The 19,523-nt window shown below is 33.8% G+C and overlaps 1 protein-coding gene across 2 annotated transcripts in view; it reads right to left on the bottom strand.

The window, feature by feature from the left end:
* The window catches only part of JAK2 (Janus kinase 2), a 151,363-nt gene that overhangs the window by 9,895 nt on the left and 121,945 nt on the right, over positions 1-19,523 (bottom strand). For both annotated transcript variants that reach the window (XM_078061495.1, XM_036101216.2), the window contains exons 13-22: positions 18,316-18,450; positions 17,141-17,228; positions 13,449-13,576; positions 12,559-12,697; positions 10,750-10,901; positions 10,450-10,600; positions 9,491-9,627; positions 2,525-2,714; positions 1,798-1,922; positions 1,454-1,626 (exon numbers count right to left, since the gene is read on the bottom strand). In XM_078061495.1, the coding sequence (XP_077917621.1) occupies positions 1,454-1,626; positions 1,798-1,922; positions 2,525-2,714; positions 9,491-9,627; positions 10,450-10,600; positions 10,750-10,901; positions 12,559-12,697; positions 13,449-13,576; positions 17,141-17,228; positions 18,316-18,450 (1,418 nt within the window). The remainder of the gene's footprint in view (positions 1-1,453; positions 1,627-1,797; positions 1,923-2,524; positions 2,715-9,490; positions 9,628-10,449; positions 10,601-10,749; positions 10,902-12,558; positions 12,698-13,448; positions 13,577-17,140; positions 17,229-18,315; positions 18,451-19,523) is intronic.

Below are 19,523 nucleotides of genomic sequence, written 5' to 3' on the forward strand. Positions count from 1 at the left end.
GTGTTTTTATTATTACAAAAAATTTCAAACATACAGAAATTAGAGAACAATAAACAACCATATACATGTCACTTAGTTAAATTCATCGCCTGTCTTGTTTTATGGACTATTCCTCATCTCCACTCCACTGGATTTAGAGGAAGTGAATTCTGGACAGGACAGTATTTCAAACATAATTATTTCAGTATGCATCTCTAAGAGATAAGGACTTTTCTTTAAAATATTCACAATGCCATTATATATTATTCTTCTGTGTAAATAATCCATTTATTCTAAATCACTGGTGCTTTCTTACCTAATTTCCTTCCAGACTAACAATTTATAATAGCTGGGAGAAGTTGTAAAACTTACAGATACAAAATAAATGAAGATAACTAACCGGGGTGTCTGGGTGGCTCAGTCGGTTAAGCATCTGCCTTGAGCTCAGGTCATGATCCCAGGGTCCTGGGATCGAGTCCCGTACGGGGCTCCCTGCTCATTGGGGAGTTTGCTTCTCCCTCTACCCTTCCCCCCTGTTCGTGATCTCTCTCTCTCTCACTCTCTCTCTCATTTAAATAAATAAATAGAATCTTAAAAAAAAGATAACTAACATATAAGGATGATCAATGAACTTAGCGGTAGCTAACTGAATGATCTATATATTTCTAATAATTCTGATGAATCTCAGACAAATATTTATAAGTTGACAGTTATAGTGTTTGTATTAGTAATTCTAACTTTTGAGTCAGAAACCCAAAATGTTAATAAAATACACTTAACTAAAATAAACAAAACCCAACCCTTAACAGTAACATCTGATTTAAACAACATAATCTTAAGAGTAGTATTTCAGATGAATAAACCAGAATTAAAGTCTATTTGGAATGTATCCCAAATTTAAACATTTAAATATAATTTCAGCAATTCATTCCTATAAAACAAAATGTACCATAAATGAACTAAGACATAAAAAAGAAGACTTTGCATCAAAGCACAAAGCAATAAAACAACAATGTATACCAGATAAAAAATTAGGTTTGTATGTTCCTTGCAACTCACAATTTTAATTGAAGATCAAAAATTACCTTTAGCTTCAAATTGCTATAAAATGTTCCTTCAATGACAGGTTAAATCACCATCATGGCTAAGAAAGCTTAAAAGCACAAATTCTGAGAACAGACCATCTGGGTTTGAATCCTAATTCTACCATTTATTGATCATATGACCTTGAGCAAACTATTTAACCTGTCTACACTTCAGTTACCTCATACTCAAGATAGAGATAATAATATATCTTCTCCAACGTTGTTATAAAGATTAGATGAGATAATCCATGAAATGCATTTAGCTCAATGTAAGCATGATAAATTTTTGCTATTATAAATATATAAATGACATACTATTAATACTAATAAAAATAAAGTTTGAAGTTTGTGCTCTAAAATTTTACTTTATTGTACTAAAATATACTCACCAGAATATGGGACTTTCACCAGGTTCTTTCACTTTGTAGTATTCTTTGTCTTGTGGCAAGACTTTGGTTAACCCAAAGTCTCCAATTTTAACCCTGTTTTCGTTTTCCACCAATATATTCCTTGTTGCCAGATCCCTGTGGATATACCTTTTTGTACCAAGATACTCCATGCCCTATGGATAAAATAACATTTTTATTTCAGCTAAGTTTTATAAACAAACAATTTAAGTGGGTCTTTCCTCTATATACTACCTTAATTATCTAAGAAAAAATCTAGAGGGCTTTGTAACAATTACTTCAGCATGCTCTTTTTATTTACAACAAGTAGCCAGGATATTAAGTACCTTGCATATCTGAGATGTATACTGCAGAAGTTTTTTATGATCTATCCGTTCTTTATGTTTTTGGAGATAGTCTCGTAAACTTCCATATGGTAAATATTCCATAATTAATCTTAGATTACGCCGACCTTTTAACATACAAATGGGAACACAATGTTTTACTCTGCCATATTTTACTGATAAAATATTAGGAAACAACCATACATAAATGACTTAAAGATATATATAAACTCTTAAGATGAAAAAACCTGATTATAAATTAAGTGATGTAGTAGTTACGAACACAGGCTTTTTGAATCAAAAAGTTTTGAAAGGAAGCTTAAAAAATAGTTATGGTTTAATCTTGTGTAACCCTTTATGCAAACCCAGATAAACTGATGAGAAAATTTCCCTTCTCTTCATCTGTACTGAAAAAAACGTATCTAATTTAAAAAATACTTTCATAGAAAATGTGAGCAAAGACAGTTTGTTTATTTAAAAATGAGAGTCTCTTGGTAAGCTTAAGCAAGCATGGTAACCACCATCCTCAGTGAAAAGAATGATGAACTGAGAAGCCACAGACTTGCTGTGGCTGTAGCTCAGCATCTCAGGCACGATCTCCAGGCAGATGAATGGTTCTTCCTTGGGCACTGGCACAGAAGTCCAGATCCTGAGACATTTTATTGGTTCCATTATCCAGGATGCCAAGGACATACCTTGAGTTCAAACCAGGTTTCAATGGGCAACATACCAGCACTGTAGCACACCCCCTTGTACTTCACAATGTTGTCATGCTGCAGGGATTTAAGGATTTCAATTTCCCTCTCAAAGTCTCTCAGGTGCTCCTCAGTGCTGTGCTGGAGCTTCTTCACAGCCACCACCTCCCCAGTGTTGTCTTGTAGAGGGTCATACCGGCACATCTCCACACTGCCAAAATTACCCTAAACACATCACAGTAGGATAAAGATCTCAAGTCTTCTAGACAAATTACTAATAAATTCAAATTATATAGACGATTCAGTATACAGTAGCTAGAATCAGCAGATGTATCTCTAAACTTACATTAGGCAACTTTTAGGATAAGAAAAGGAAATAATATTTCAACAGGTAGGTAGTAAATCTATAAATTTAATTTCTTCAAAAGAAATTAACAGGCTGAAATATAAATTACTTCAGAAAGGCATTTAAACAAATCATGAACATGAATTATTAAGATAAGCCAAGAGACATGTCAGGGAATTCCTAAATCTCTATCACTAACTTCCAGGAAGATCTTTGCTGCTTCACAATATGCCCTTTGATATCACTGACAGTGAGCTGGATGGAACAAGGAAGGGTCTGTTATGCACTGAATGTCTGTGCTCCCCCCAAATTCCTACGAGAAAACCCTAACCCCCAAAGTGAGTGTATTTGAAGACAGGGCCAGTGAAAAGGTGATAAAGGCTAAATGAGATCATAAAGATGAGGCCTTATTCCGACATGGCTGGTGCCTTTATAAAAAGAGGAAAAGACACCAGAGCTCTCTGCCATGTAAAGACACAGCCAAGAAGGTGGTCATATGGAAGGCAAGAGAGTCCTCACTAGAAACTGAACCCTGCCAGCACCTTAATCGTAGGCTTTCAGCCTCCAGAACTACAAGAAATAAATACCTGTTCTTCAAGCCTCCAGTGATGGTATTTTGTTATGGCAGCCTGAGCAGACTAATACAAGGTTGATTTATTTGCTCAAGGAAAGAAGAAATTTCAGGGGCACCTAGGCACCTCAGTGGGTTAAGCATCTGCCTTCAGCTCAGGTCATGATCTCAGGGTCCTGGGATGGAGCCTCATGTTGGGCTTTCTGCTCAGCAGGGAGTCTGCTACTCCCTTTCACTCTCCCTCTGGGCTCTCCCCCTTCCTTCTCTCAAATAAATAAATAAAATCTTTAAAAAAAAGAAGAAGAAGAAGAAATTTTTAGCCTATGGGGATGTTCCCACATTTTTTTAAAGGTCAGTCTTCAAAGAAATCTACTCTCTTTTTATTTAAGACTTATTGTCTATATAGAATCGATAAGTTGATACATAACATTTAAAATTAAGTATTAGTTTTTTGCATTAATCAAATTAGCATATTATGGTATTACTACATTTCTAAAAAATAAAACAATGTAGTCTTTGAGCTACAAGATTCTAAGTGACTATATTTCCAGTTATATACTTAAAAGTCAATTAAAAAAAAACTAGACCATATGTTAGTCTCAAAGTTAAGTCTCTAATTACAAAGACCACATAGTAAAGTGGATAAGACCTGGGACTCTGGAGTCTGATGACTGGGGCTAGAATCTTGGTCCACCACTTATTCTCTTTGGGACCTTGGGCAAGTTACTTCCTTCTGTAATACCGGCTATCTCCTCCTTGAAATGGAGGATAATAAAATATCTATTTCATATTGCCTTATTAAGAAATTATTCCAAAACATTTTAAAAAAAACCCAAGTGGGAAATAACAGAGTTTTATATTCTTTCCCCCTACTTAACGAAGTGCCCATAAAATTTATTTTCCAATGCCATTGTATATTTCTTGAAATCATTATTTTTAATTACTGTATATTATGAATGTATTGATTTTTTAAATTGAAAATATAAACATATAACGTTAAGAAAAGTTTTAAAAATACATTCATGTCATTTCAATGATATTCATAAATAGCTGTGTACATCTCTATTAAGGATATTTTCTTGTAAGTGGAATTAGCAGTTCAAAGGATAGGGACATTTCAAAGGCCCCTGATATCTGCTGCAGCAGAAGCTCTCTTGAAAAGGACACAGACTTAAGTTCTAATAGCAGTGGAAAAAATGTCAATTTTATCATATTCCTGCCAACACTAAACACTGTAATTTTTCTAAATCTTTGTCAAGTTGATAGGCACAAATCAATCTCACTGTTTTAATTTGGAATGCCTCTATTTTCTTTTGGAAGAAGATAAAGGCAAACACTGAGAGTGAAGAAACAGATTTAGGACAGGAAACCAGAAGGGAATGAGAATGTTTGGAATTGGCACCACAGAAGAAATCAAATCAGGGAGAATAAAAGAACTACCTATAAAAAGAGTCCTAAGTACCAGCCAATGTTGGAAATCCATTTGCAACAGAGATAATAAACATTTATATCTGATTTGTTCTCACAGTGTTTGAGAGATGAAAACACAAATAGAAAAAAATAATTGAGAATTTTATTGTTCCTATATGAGGAAACGACAGGGAAACTAAAACACATCATCAAGGGAGGGAAGGTGAGAGAACTGTGACTATTAGTGGAAGTAGAATTTAAGTGATCTACCAGGAGGTCTACCCAGTGTGGAAAAGGGAGAGCTGAATCTAGAAGGTAGCTAATAGGCTTCAGGAAGAAGAAAGGGTCAAAGACACTGGCAATAACAGAGATATCAAAGAAAGATTTATGTGTTGGGAAAAAACTAAAAATACAAAGTTATAGTCAGGGAGAATTCAGGGTCTGATATTTCATAAGGAAGATTATTATAAGGGATTACAGAATTCAAAGTGTACTCATTTAACACAGACACAGATTTGAGGTAGAGAGGTTGAAGAATTTAAAAAGGGTACTGAACGGGTAGCCAAAATAATGGCAGGGGCAAGGTGAAGATGAAAACAACGAATACCAAAAGTACCCAAGGAATGTGGAGCATTGACCAAGGCAATGGCCAATGATGAGGAGAGAAGAATAACCATATTCAGAAAGGACTATTAATGATGGCTGATAGTCTGATATTTGAAGAGTAGTAGCAGCAAGGTCCAGATCTGTGTGTCCCAGATCTTGCACCATGGAGGAATAGGGGATAAAGAGGATTTCAAAAAATCTAGGTTTTGGGCGCCTGGGTGACTCAGATGGTTGAGCGTCTGCCTTTGGCTCAGGTCATGATCCCAGGGTCCTGGGATCAAGTCCCGTGTTGGGCTCCCTGCTCAGCAGGGACCCTGCTTCTCCCTCTGCCTCTCTCTCTCTCATGAATAAATAAATAAAATCTTTAAAAAAAAAATCTAGGTTTTAATTGAGGTGAAGAGTAAAGAATATAAGTATATGAGGGCACAAGTATAAAGTAAGATCACAAAAATACACATTTTAGAAATCAAGTAGCAGAAGAAAAGTTTTGCAATATCTTCTTAGTTCTTTTTATGAGTATTACATTAAAATATACCATTATTTCTGTTGTCTTAAAAAATATGGAAATAATTTTAAGTACAAATTCTTCCTGTGCATATTTTTACCCTGCTGCTAATTGAAAAGAATAAAGGAACACAGTATAACAAGAGCTGTGTTTTTATAAAATGAAAAGGTGACATGTGAGCACTTTTGTAGGGATGGCATTTTGGATTTAGATTCAATAATAAAATAGTTAGACAGCCCACTGAACACATCAATTCTTTCAAATAAGCAAAGATGAAATTAATATTACCGTATTAAATGCAGCTAGGAAATAGCCACATTAAAATAGCTACCACTAACTAAAGACCATACCATTTTCCTTTAATTTCCTACAAACTAAATTACTGAGAAATATATTTGGTTGTAAATATATTTTGAAAATGCCATCCTTATAGTCTCCTCGATTTACATTATGTTTAAAATAATGTTAAATCCAAAGAACTGTGTAAAAAACTAAAAATGTTAAAAAGAAAAAGGAAATAACTCAAAGCTGCAATAATGGGGAATGTTGCAAATATAGTATATTCACTTTTAGAATTATGTTTCAAAAAATGCTCAACATCACTCGTCATCAGGGAAATACAAATCAAAACTACAATGAGATACCACCTCAGTCTATGAAAAAGCACATTAACATTTAATAAAGAATAAAGGGGTAATTATGAAGAATAAGGAATTCTCTAAAAAAAGGAACATACCCTAATAATGCCAAATAATATTCCTGAAAATAATTTTTATAATATTCTTGTATAAATAAGTAGACTACAATTTACTGCATAACTGTTTAACTTAGGAATACTTTCTGGATAATTTTAAACAAATTCCAATCAATTACTGAATAACACCACAGTGTTGCATCCTATTTTTAAAAAATTCTTAAAATAACCAAAATAACATAAGGCCTACGTTAGAATTTTACATGAAAAAGCAACCTGTAATTAGAAAACTATGTGGTATCTCAATATTTGAATAATGAATAAATATACATGAAATTACCTTATTGACACTTGTACCAATTCACATATTATGAAAATTTTAGAAATTGTGATCAGTATGAAATTTAAATACAGTATATACTTATTACACTGTTCTATAATTGTTAGTTGCAATCTACCTCCTCCAACTAAGCTGTAAACTCTACGAAGGCAATACCTATATCCCATATCCACAGTGACCAGCAGAGCACCTAGCATTTTGTAAGAACTCAAATATTTGTATATAAAAGCCACATCATTTCAGGGTAAAAAACCCAAAAAATCTAGAAGTAATTCAGACCCTCCCAAAGATGTCCCATTTTTGATTGCCCTTTAAATTTTCATTCACTGGTTTAAAAAGTTTTGACTCCTAAAGTGAAGGAATTTACATTGGATTTTGAAATTTGAAACACTGATATTTTTTCCTAGAAAATGGTCTTAAACAAATGTTCATATATTCATGTTCGTATCAACAGTTGGGAAAACATAAAAGTATAAGAATTAAGAAGCTTATTAAAAATAGCCACATCAACTGAAGATAATGAAATTTCAATATAGGTTGTTCCCTTTACTTCAAATAAGTTGGATTTTATTTTCTAAAACTTTCTGCATAGTCTACCAAAAAAGATCTCTAGGATATATAATAGTACACATTAAAGGCTGGATCTAAAGATGAGAGAAATTAAATGGCTTGTTCAGAGTAACAGAAAATAATTTTTAAGGTTTTCATGATTTTGTGACTAGTGACTATGGTTACTAGTCTAATGACTAGTGTTTCTGGTCATGAAAATATCTGCATATAATTAACAATAAATCAAGATGTATTCAACAATAAATCCATGAATAAGTCATGTTACACTAATTTCTGCCTTTTCCATAAACAATTTTGCAATGTAATCCCTGGTGAAATAAAATAATTATTTTCTTTATCTCTTCATATGCTATGACTTGCCCCAAAAAGATAACAATAGAAGATAATGCAACTGAAGCATACTCACACAAACAAAAACAAATACTTAAGTGAGATAGTAGAGATAGCACAGGAGTAGGAATAGGGGAAGGTTCTGATCTCACATCTGCTACTATATAGCTGTTTGACCATAGACAAGTTACTTTACCTCTCTGGACCTTAATTTTTCTCATTGTGAAATGAAGACGTTACTCTTAAGTTGAAAGCATCACTTCCCAAACTGTTCTAAAGATCACTTTCTGAGATGTCAATAGATAAATTTTGGGGATGGAAGGTCGGGGGAGTAGATGACAAAAAGGTTTGATAAGTTTTGGACACACTGTATACTAACAAGAAACTGATGCTATCAACATAGAGTTATGGCCAAGATGCACAGTGTGGTTGGCAGCCTCTAAGATATCTTCCAATGTTCTCTACCTTTGACATTCATGCTCTTTTATAATCCCTTCCCCTTGACTGTAGGCTGAATTTATCACCTCATGTATAATGAACAGAATACGGCAAAAGTGATTAAGATACCACTCCTGAGATTAGGTTCATGGTTCCCACCTGAGATGTTTGCTCTCAGCTGCCATGCTGTGTGGCAGCCCTGCTGAAAGGCCCACATAATTAAGATGGGAAACAGATATTCTGAGGCCTGTCAATAGCCATGTTAGCGAGCTTGGAAGTAAATCTTCCCCCAGTCAAGCCTTCAAATGAGACTGCAAAGCCTGGACGACAACTTCACTGCAGTCTTGTGAGAGACCCTGAGCTAGAACCACCCAGCTAAGTTGCTCCCAAATTTCTAATTCCTAAACTAGGTGATAATAAATGTTTGGTTTTGGCCTGGATCTTCTCTTTCCAATTTGTAAGCCACAAGGTACAGAAGTCTACACTAACAAGCTTAGGAGAAGAAAGAAAGCTTACCACTTTAACTGGACCTGCTAAGAACTAAGCTTTTCCTGATCTTACTTAAAATATAAAGTCTAGGCATGACTGTGTGACTTTTAGCAGATAGAAACTCTGTCTTGTTAACAAACACAGTCCAGTCAACATTTAGACTCTGGACAATGAGATTAATTATTTCACCCTGAGATGACTATAAAAGGAGATGGGTAGAAAGGTTTAATTGTTCCTTTCTCTACTACATAACTAAAGCACTTCTACCAAGAAAGAGTCCCATGGTCAAATCAATACAAGAAATACTGCCTAATTATCATCCTTTTAAAGATGTTCAATGCACATTACATGTTAAAGGTTCCAAGAGGTTCTTCAGTAAAAAGAGCTATTTATTTAACACAGCATTTCTCCAATAACTGATGACTAAACCTTTTTTCTATAAACACTCCCTAAATTTTGTGTAAAGTGAATCTTAGAGAATCTCTAAAGCCTTTCTTTTCTTTCTTTTTTTTTTTTAAGTAGTCTCCATGCTGGACCCAATGCAGGGCTTGAACTACTGACCCTGAGATCAAGACCTGAGCTGAGATCAAGAGTTGGATACTTAACCGACTGAACCACCTAGGTGTCCCTAAAGCCTTTATTTTCAAAATAAAATGTTCTAGGATTATATGCTAACTATTTAAAAAGCTTCTGACATCTTACCTTACCAAGTTGCTGTAGAAATTTCAAGTGTCTCTCTTCAAACTGTGTAGGGTCTCGGTCTTCAAAAGCACCAGAAAACCCTAGGGCACCTATTCTCATATTTGGTAACATGTCATTCTCTGTTAATAGTTCATAATCTGGAGAAATAAAGTATATTACTACCATAAGCTGGGAAATTACATTTTCTGAATTAAAATGATATATATTCAAGCTAACCAAAATAATCAGAATGAGTTAGAAATACTACATATAAATTGACACAGGACAACTCTAATAGTTTAAGCTGTATTAACGAGTCTTTTCTTATTACCCATAACATAACAGGCTTTTAAGAAAGACTTTTGCAAAGGATAAATAATTTCCAAAATGGGCAGCTTTAGTATTTATAAAGTAAGATTATATTATTTTGACTTTTTTGATGAGAATGGCAAGTAGTATTGGAATAAGAAATACCTATGGGTCAGACATATGTACATTTAGCTACATATTTTAAAGGACTGGACAAATGAAAACAAATCTACTTCATGTTTAGAAAACCACTCAATTATAAAACACATGAGTAGTTTAAAAAATTGCTTTTAAAAAGTCAAATAAGCCAAACAGACTTCTAGAGTACACTACTCATTAACTGGTAAACTAAAACCAGGTTACTGAAGAAGAAGCTTCTCTTAAAAATGGAGAGACTGTTTAATCAAGAAGTCTAGAATATGTATAAAGTAGGAAAAGTCGTATGAACCTAAGAAACTAAGAGGGTCTAAAAGACATGAAGGTTCACTATATTGTACACCTGAAACTAATATAACACTGTATGTTAACTAACTGGAATTAAAATAAAAACTAAAAAAAAAACATCAAGGAACTTCTTGCAAGAGATTACAAAATTAGTAAAGATTTGTTAAATACAATAAAGACAGAAAGCTGGCTGGAAAATCAATTAAGACTATCCCATCAATACATACCTGGAGTAAACAAACTATTAAGATCTCGTATGATGGCTCTGAAAGAAGGTCTAAAATCTGGTTCATAATCCATACAATTATTAATAAGATTTGCTAATTCTGTCCACTTTGGTGCAGGAAGCTGGTGCCTATCTTCATAAAACTGTAGCTTCTATAATTAAAGAACCAGATGAGAATAAATTGTAGAATGTGGTATCAAGCATCTTCTTTAACATCAGATAGGCTAAAAAGATATCAAGTCATGTGAACGAAATTCAAGGATCACAGAGTAATTCCACTTCACAGTTAATATAAACTTACTCTTTGAGAATCCAAAGCACTCAGAGGCTTATCTCCTCCACTGCAGATTTCCCACAAAGTGGTACCAAAACTCCATTTGTCTGTTGCCAAATTTAGATTTTTAGGATTTTCGATGCATTCAGGTGGTACCCATGGTATTCTCTCCTGAAGAACTTTTAAACGATAGGAATAAAGTATGGTAAAATGGTTCACACAAGTAAACAATTCTTTTATGTGCAAATAATTTTCTAACTGATCTGAATAATCAGGTCTTTTTTTATTTGTTTGGGGTAGTGTGTTGTGTGCATCACACAAGCAGGTATAAACACTTACGAGCTAGAAGGGACCTTTGAGAGCATCTAATATCTCAGCTTTAACAATGATAACACTGAGACCCATAAAGACTGAATAATTTGCCCAAAGTCACAAAATTTGTTAGTAGCATGGAGAGAATTAGAATCTTATACAACAAATCCCAGATCAACTAAACTTCCTTCCATTAAGCCATCATGTCTCAACTCGTGTCCTACTCTCTCTACCCCTTCCTATGCATTCAAAAACAAGTTTTTTCCATAAAATTTGTCCTAAACTGCCTTTGGATTTTTTTTTAATTTCTTTACAATGTGTAAGTAGTAAAGGTAATGTTAACAACATTCTGAGCTGTTCTAATGATGAAACAGCAGTGGCAATTCTAACATATACATGAGAAAACAAGGACCAACAGGCAGATGAATGACTGAATTATACCAAGATACTATGAATATGGAATTGATATAGGTAGTTTCTGCTAAGATCATGCAATTTCCCAATAAAGTTGCTATGGTCTTTGACCCCATCAGAAAAATGCTATTCAAGCAACGAGGGAGCAATTTTAAATCCACCTTCTGGTAATCTGGCATGATACATAAATAAAATAAATAAAATGATATATAAGAATGAAGGATAATCTGTTGCATCTTTTGGTATATTTTGGTAAAGCAGTATGAATATTTTTGCTGTATAATTAAGAGATTAAAGAGTACAGGTTCTTTTCTCTTTAACCACATGAATAAATTTTCTCCTTCTTCATTTCCATTCCAAAGAGTAAAATTTCCCTGAATATACGTTCCAAGATCCTATAACATTTTCTGCCCTATTATCTGTCTTCACTGTCAGATAAGCTAACAAGTTTCAATATTGTTGGCTTAAATAGGATACATCAATGCACAAAAGTTGATCAATTTAGAGTCTACATTTAGAACATTCAATTAGAGAAATTAGCTAAGATAATGAGATACAATTACATTATTTGTACCAAAAATAAACTCCTGCATGTGACTGAAATTTTTACTTTAATAGTATTAAATAGAAGGCTAACAAACACAGATTTTTTTTAAGTTTTTAAAAGTCAGAATTAGCTGAATAATTAAATAAGATCTCAAAGTAGATAATATATCTTCTCAAGTTTTTACTCAGTGACTGAAGAAAGAAAAATTTAGATAATTTACTTGTTGCTCAAAGAATGTATTAGAAAATTTCACATTAAAAAATGGATAAAATCTGATCTTCCATTCAAGTAGGGATTAAAACTGTTTTAAAAAATCATTTTGCAATCCATGATAACATGGACTGCTAAAAATGATAGTTAAATTTTATTATTAATCAAGAACATGTTAATAACAGAGATTGAGAAAAAAATTAACAACATGCTTTTTATACTACTCTCCAAGTAGAGATGTGGAATCCCTAGTGTTGTACACCTGAAACTAATGTAACATTGTGTGTCAACTATACTCAAAAAAAAAAAAAAAAAGTAAAAGAAAAGGTAAATGCGTTTCCTATAGAACTTACTGTCCTTTGGCAAAACTGTAATACTAATGCCAGGATCACTAAGTTTGATGAAAGGAGGATTTCCTGTCTTCCTGTCTTCTTCTCTGATAAGCAGAATATTTTTGGCACACACATTCCCATGAATAAGTGCTTTTTCTTCCTATTAAAGTTAAATGCACAGACATTCAAATATCAATCTACAAATATTTGAAAACTTAGTATATCCAAGGTCCCAACATGGATTTAAAGAAAAAAATAGGACAGTATTAGCTAATAAACATTAATTTGGAAGCACGCTTTGAAATAAAGGTTTATGGCAGCACTGTGCTTTCTGTTTTACTTCTCAAATGACACAACAATCTACGCGCATAATAAAAAGAATATATTAAAACTACCAATGCCACTTCACTTTCTAAACCTGAGATTTTAAACAGTATGCATTTCTAAACAGCAAGTAAATATTGTTTCTGTTCAGCAGCAAGATACAGGGGCACTCTGAGGAGTCTGATCACTGGCTGGCCCTCTGGTATTCAGCCTCTATGGCAATACTGCTTTCTCACTGGACATAATGTCCAATTGCCCACAGACACCATAACAAGGCATTTTCTGCGATCATTAACTAACACAAGTTTCTGCATATTTTTTATTAAATTCTCTAAACCCAAGTGACACAAACTACAGACTGTTTACCAGCAATGTTAAGAGATTGACAGAATGACAAAACTCTTTCAAAACCATGATTTTACATAAATAAATACATGCCTAAAATAATCTCATTCATCAACTAACAGATTATTTTAAATGACTCAGATTTATTTACATATTTCTTGTTCCTGAGTCAAGAAACTGCTTACATTGCTTCATAAGATCGAACCGTAAGTTTTTAATAAAAAATTATACTTCTTACTTACTAGAAAATGCATGGCCCATGCCAATTGTTTAGCCACTTCAAGTTTCCATAATATATTTATAGAATTTTTATTCTTTTTCAGATATGTATCTAGTGATCCAAATTTTACAAACTCTTGAACCAGAATATCTGCATTAAAATATAAAAATAAAAGGCTCAAGTACACATACAATAAAAATATATGTAATTTTAAACTTTTATAAATATACAGTTATATGTGGGTATTATAGGTAAAGAGATTAAATTATGCAAAAATTCACTAATGTAAAGAAAGCTTAACAGCATATACCATTGTATTTTGGGGTTCAGTTTATTCACAACCGCAAGATGCAGGAATCTAAACAATTACATATACACAATATTATATATAATTACATATATTACATAATTATATATAACATATATACACATTATATGTTATATACTGTCATTATTATGTTACTATATATTTTTATATTTACATTTATATATTATTATCCAGCATACCTCTATGTATTAGTACTGAATTACAGCTGCATTTTTTAAACAAATGAAAATTTGTCACCAAGTTAATTTCTCTTCCATGAAACTACAGTAGTGCCCCCTGCTTATCCGTGGTTTTGCTTTCCACAGTTTCAGTTACCCATAGTCAACAGGTTCAGAAGCAGATGATCCTCTTCCGACTTACTGTCAGAAGGTAATAACCTAATCCTGCGCCCCAGTGCCTACCTACGTCACTCACCTCGCTTCGTCTCAGCACATAGACATTTTACCATCTCACATCATCACAAGACAAAGTGTGAGTATGGCATAAATACAATATTTTGAGAGAGAGAGACAGACTGCATTCACATAAACTTTTATTACAGTAGATTGCTATAACTGTTCTATTTTATTATTACTTATTGCTGTCATTCTAATTGTGCCTAATTTATAAACTAAGCTTTATCACAGGTATGTATATATAGGAAAAAACTTAGTGTATATAAGGTTGGGTACTATCCTCAGTTTCAGGCATCCATTGGGGGTCTTGGAACAATATGCTGCAGATAAGGAGGGACTACTGTATTTAGACATCAAAACTTCCTGAAATTCTTCTTCTACACATAAAAATTTATAGCAAGTCTATTCTTGCAGGTATTAAGGAAAATTTGAGTTTGAACTCCATTCATCCTTTTAATTTATGCTGCAAAAAAGCAAAAATTAGTTTTGCATTGCTCTACCTTTAGAAGTGTATTTTAAATATACTATTAAGATATATTTTGCTTCTAAAAACAGTCCTGCCTTTAAAATAGATAAAAATTTCCAGTATTGACCAAGCTTCAGAAAGCCAAAGACTCTTTCTACAGTAAGACATGTTGTTTAATAATTAAACTGGGAGTAGGGTTTATTGTCGTCTAGTACAAATTCGTAATGCAATAAGCTCAGGTTCTCAATTTCAAATCTAAATTTATTGACATTATTTTATTGTTTCTACCGCATAATAAACAATAAGTTATATAAATGAGAAAAAAAGGATTTGTTTTTTTTAATTATAAAAATGGAAAATTCAGATAAAATAAAAACCAAAAAAATTCAAGCAAAAAATTTAACCATGGCATCACTATATATATCCTTAAAGAAATTCTGACAGACTTTCACATTGTAATCCATGTTAGTTCCTGGCCCAGTTTAAAGTTAAGTGCCTATACTTCACACATGCCTATGTTTCACATTTGTTTTAAAATGAATGATCTTGGGTGCCTGGGTGGCTCAGTTGGTTAAGCATCTGCCTTCAGCTCAGGTCATGATTCCAGGGTCTTGGGATCTAGCCCTGCATTGGGCTCCCTGCTCAGTGGGGAGCCTGCTTCTCCTTCTCCCCCACCCTGCTCGTGCTTTCTCTCGCGCACTCTCTCTCGAATGAGTAAGTAAGTAAATAAAGAAATAAAGAAATAAAATGAACAAATGAATGAATGAATGATCTTGGGGCACCTGGGTGTCTCAGTTGGTTAAGTATCTGCCTTCGGCTCAGGTCATAATCCCAGGGTCCTGGGATGGAGTCCCACATCGGGCTCCCTGCTCAGCGGGGAGTCTGCTTCTCCCTCTCCCTTTGCCCTTCACCCCACTCGTACGCTCTCTATCATATAAATAAATAAAATCTTTAAAAATAAAATAAAATGCATGATCTTGGGGCACCTGTGTGGCTCAGCTGGTCAAGCCTCTGACTCTTGATTTCAGCTCAGGCCATGATCTCGGGGTTGTGTGATCGAGCCCCGTGTTGAGCCCAGAGTTGGGCTCTGTGCTAGGCGTGGAGACTGTTTGGGATTATCTCTCCCCTTCTCTCTTTGCCCCTCCCTCCCCCAAATAAAAATAAAAATAAAATAAATAAAATGCATGATCTTACCACCTTAAACTGTGATTCTGCTTGATCTAATATTAAAATTACTTAGTTTTACTTGGTATGTAACAACTTTGTTGTTAGTGACAAAAGTTAGTGACTTTAGACCTTGCTGGGTAACTAAAACAAATTTAAAGAATGTTTTGCTGCCCATAATTAATTTAGAGAACAATCCATATACCAATAATTAAGAACTGACCACAGGTAAATTTATGTCATGGCAAGTGTCAAAAAAAGAAAGAAAAGAAAAAAAAAGAATAAATATAAAAGAATTACAATGAACAAAAGCTTAATAAAACTTTTTTATGTGGCATTTAAGACCTATTATGTTTTAGAGATACCACTGATTGTCGTCTCATTATTTTATGTGTCATAAAAGAAAAAATTAAATTATGACATGTCATTGATTATATCACACTTCCCAATTTCAGGTATTTTTAAATGTGAAAAAAGTACATCACAGAATAAATGAAATAAATATAAAAGCAAGCATAAGAACTGGAATTACATGCTCTGAAACACTGTTTCAAACCTAAAAAAAAAATGTATTTTCTTCCCCTAAATGGGAAATTATGAGAAGTATCAATAAATAAAAAAGATAAATACAGAACTACTCTAGTTGGGAATAAGTGAGCAGAAGTTTCCATGACTGGAGTTAGATTTACTCTCACTTCATCAACCCTGAGATACCTGAAATACCTCCACAGAACAGATTTGAAAATCGCTGCCTTTGAAAAGAATATCAATTTTCAAAGATATGAAGAAATGTTACATAAGAATGGATGCATATTTCATCCATATTATTAGTGGAAAATGGAGAATTACGTAAGTAATTTTCTGAATGTAAACTTCTTGAGTTTTTATGAACAGTCTAAATTTAGACACAGAATATATCAAATATCAACATCTAATCATTTTAGTCAGTTCCATTAAAAATTCAGTCTATCATTTATTTATATGATTTTTTTACAATTCAAAAAAAATTTGTACTGTAATAGCCAGTTATTCCAATGATAATGAACCATAATTCATATTGCTATGGTTACCAGAAAGGTTGTAAGACATTTATTTACTGTAATACTCTACTGTTTGGGCATTTTAACATAAGGTATGTTAACTGTCTTCTGCATTTTAATTTCATTCATTGGTTTCCTTTTTTAGAAAACAAAACTGAACAGTTTTCGATGTTTTTGATTTCAACAATATTTAACTCTTCTTAAATTATGGTTTATAGTGATACTTAGTTGTGATCCTGAAACTGAATTTTCTATATAAACAAAAATAGATGCTCTGAGAAGGTCTAACATTAACATAAGGAAGTCTGTAGTTTTACTTACTCTCTTCCCCACAGACACATACTCCGTAATTTAAAACTAGATGCTTGTGAGAAAGCTGGCTCATCATGCTTGCTGCTTCAAAGAAAGACTAAGGAAAAGAAAAACATACAAAAAATGTAAAAGTATTATTGTTTGTGCCTATAAATGTTCATAGGTCAGAAAGATACTGTTTGCTGTACGAGAAATGCACTTTCTCCTATTCTCAGCAGGACTACAGATAAGGCTGTTCTGGTTCCCTTACATGGACCTGCGACTGCTATCAACCTTGATGCTCGAGTTCATTCTGAGGAAACCCCTGAGTAAGCCTGGAATAAGAAATAACAGAGAGAGAGCAATAGTGGTACAGGGCCAGGTGAATGCTGCAAGATCAACAGCCTTGGACCCCTAGCACCTGGGGGAGAGCACAGAGGCAGACACCAGAGACAGTGATAGGGGACTCAAATAAATGGATGAGAGCTTCAGATAACTTCTCAAAGGATTAAGAATGTTCTCTGTGCAGATAAAATATGACAATTATGTCAGGAGACGGGCATGGCACTAATATCACTCTAACTCAACCAACCTTTGACTAGAACTTCTGGGGACAGTTGTTGAAGATCACAATCATCATCACTGTGGTATTCTGGATTAGAAAAACTTTCCCTCAGATGTTTCACGTCAGCTTCCACTAATACCATTTAAGACATTTTAAGTGTCATAAATGTTTGTTATGTCATGTTTGGTGATGTCTTGCTATGTTAAGGACCCTGGCAACTAACAACTGGCCTTCTGCTGGCTAGCATCTCTGGAAAATGCCCAGAGGCACCCATATTTCACCTAGAGTGTTCTTTAGTACAGCGCCTTTCAAAAATTTTTTTAAAAATAAACTGTGAAGGAAATCTGTGGAACCCATAAAAGTTTGGAGAGCCAGTTTGAAAGTTCCTGCCTTAATATATGCAGAGATGTAGTAATACCCATAATACAATGTTAAGAGTAATTAGTTTGGAAATAAGTTATTATCAAAAAATTCTATAATTTTCTATAGCCTCCCCCAGAAAGCATCCTCAGAAAGGTCCTTGATATATATGCTTTTAAAAATTGCAGTTTTGAAAGGCTGCATGCATGAATGTGTGTCAATATGGGAGCATATGTTTAAATATCAGAAACTACACAAGCTACACAAAGAACATACATACCTCTGAATAGTTTCTGTGCGCTTTATCCAGAACTTTTAACAGAACTTCTGTTTCATGTAGTTGACCATAGTCTCCTACTTCTCTTCTTATACCTTTAAAAATTTTTGTAAAAGTGCCTTGACCAAGGCTTTCATTCTTCAAAAGAAAAAAGAGAAAAAAAGAATGAGTAAAGATGAAGAAAGATGTAGGAATTAGGAAATATGTTTAATGACAACGGGTTTTTAAAAATCCATGAGCAAATATTAATCTGTATTCTGTAATAAAAAACAGACGGATTAATGAATAAAGTGCATTTTGGTTCCACCATGTTCTTAAACGCCCTGAAATTAGCTATAATTATCACTTTTTCATAGTGTCAGTGTTTACCTACACTTACTTACATGAATATTTTTCTTTGTCTGCCTCTCATAATAGAGAAAGGCAGTACAGTATGGTCTGTGGAGGCAGAATGTGGACTGTTCCTTATCACCACTTCCTAAGCTGTGTGACCTCGGACAGGCTACAGTATCTCTCTGTGCTGCCGCTGTCCTGGTCTCCTCATCTGAGGAATGGGGAGAATCGTTTTTCCACGGTATTGTTATGAACAATAAATGAATGAATACATGAAAGCACTGAGTGCAGTCCGTGACACAAAGTAAATGCTCGGTAAGTGTTGGTCATTACTACTATTACTAGTATTTCTTGCATGTCCTTACAAAATAATTGTTGAAAGCCTGCACTCTGAAGTAGGGCTGCCTGTGTTCACACTGAAGCTCTACTGTTCCTAGTTTTGTGATGTTAGGTCATGTAGCAAGTCTTGTATGCTGTTACTCACGTGGGGGGTTCCTGTCTTTATAATTCTGTATAATTCTATCTACTGTTTCCTTAGGGACTCAGACATCAGTTGGTCTTTCTCATTCCCCTCTCCTGTCCCTTAAGCTCTCTTTCATAATTTCCATTTCTTCCTCCCTATCTGCTGCATCTGAATAATTTTCAGATCTATTTTGCAATTCACTAATTTTCCTTCAACCATGAGTAATCTGCTCTCTAACTTGTCTATTTTGTTTTAATGTCAATTAGCATATTTTTTCAATTCTATACTTTTCTTCCTCCAAATCGTTCTGGTCTTTTTGATAATGTCTTGATTCTTTTTTTTTTTTTTTTTTTAAGATTTTATTTATTTATTTGAGAGAGAGAGAATGAGACAGAGAGAGCACATGAGAGGGGGG

This window comes from Halichoerus grypus, chromosome 14 (genome assembly GCF_964656455.1).
Source record: "Halichoerus grypus chromosome 14, mHalGry1.hap1.1, whole genome shotgun sequence".
Lineage (NCBI taxonomy): Eukaryota > Metazoa > Chordata > Mammalia > Carnivora > Phocidae > Halichoerus > Halichoerus grypus.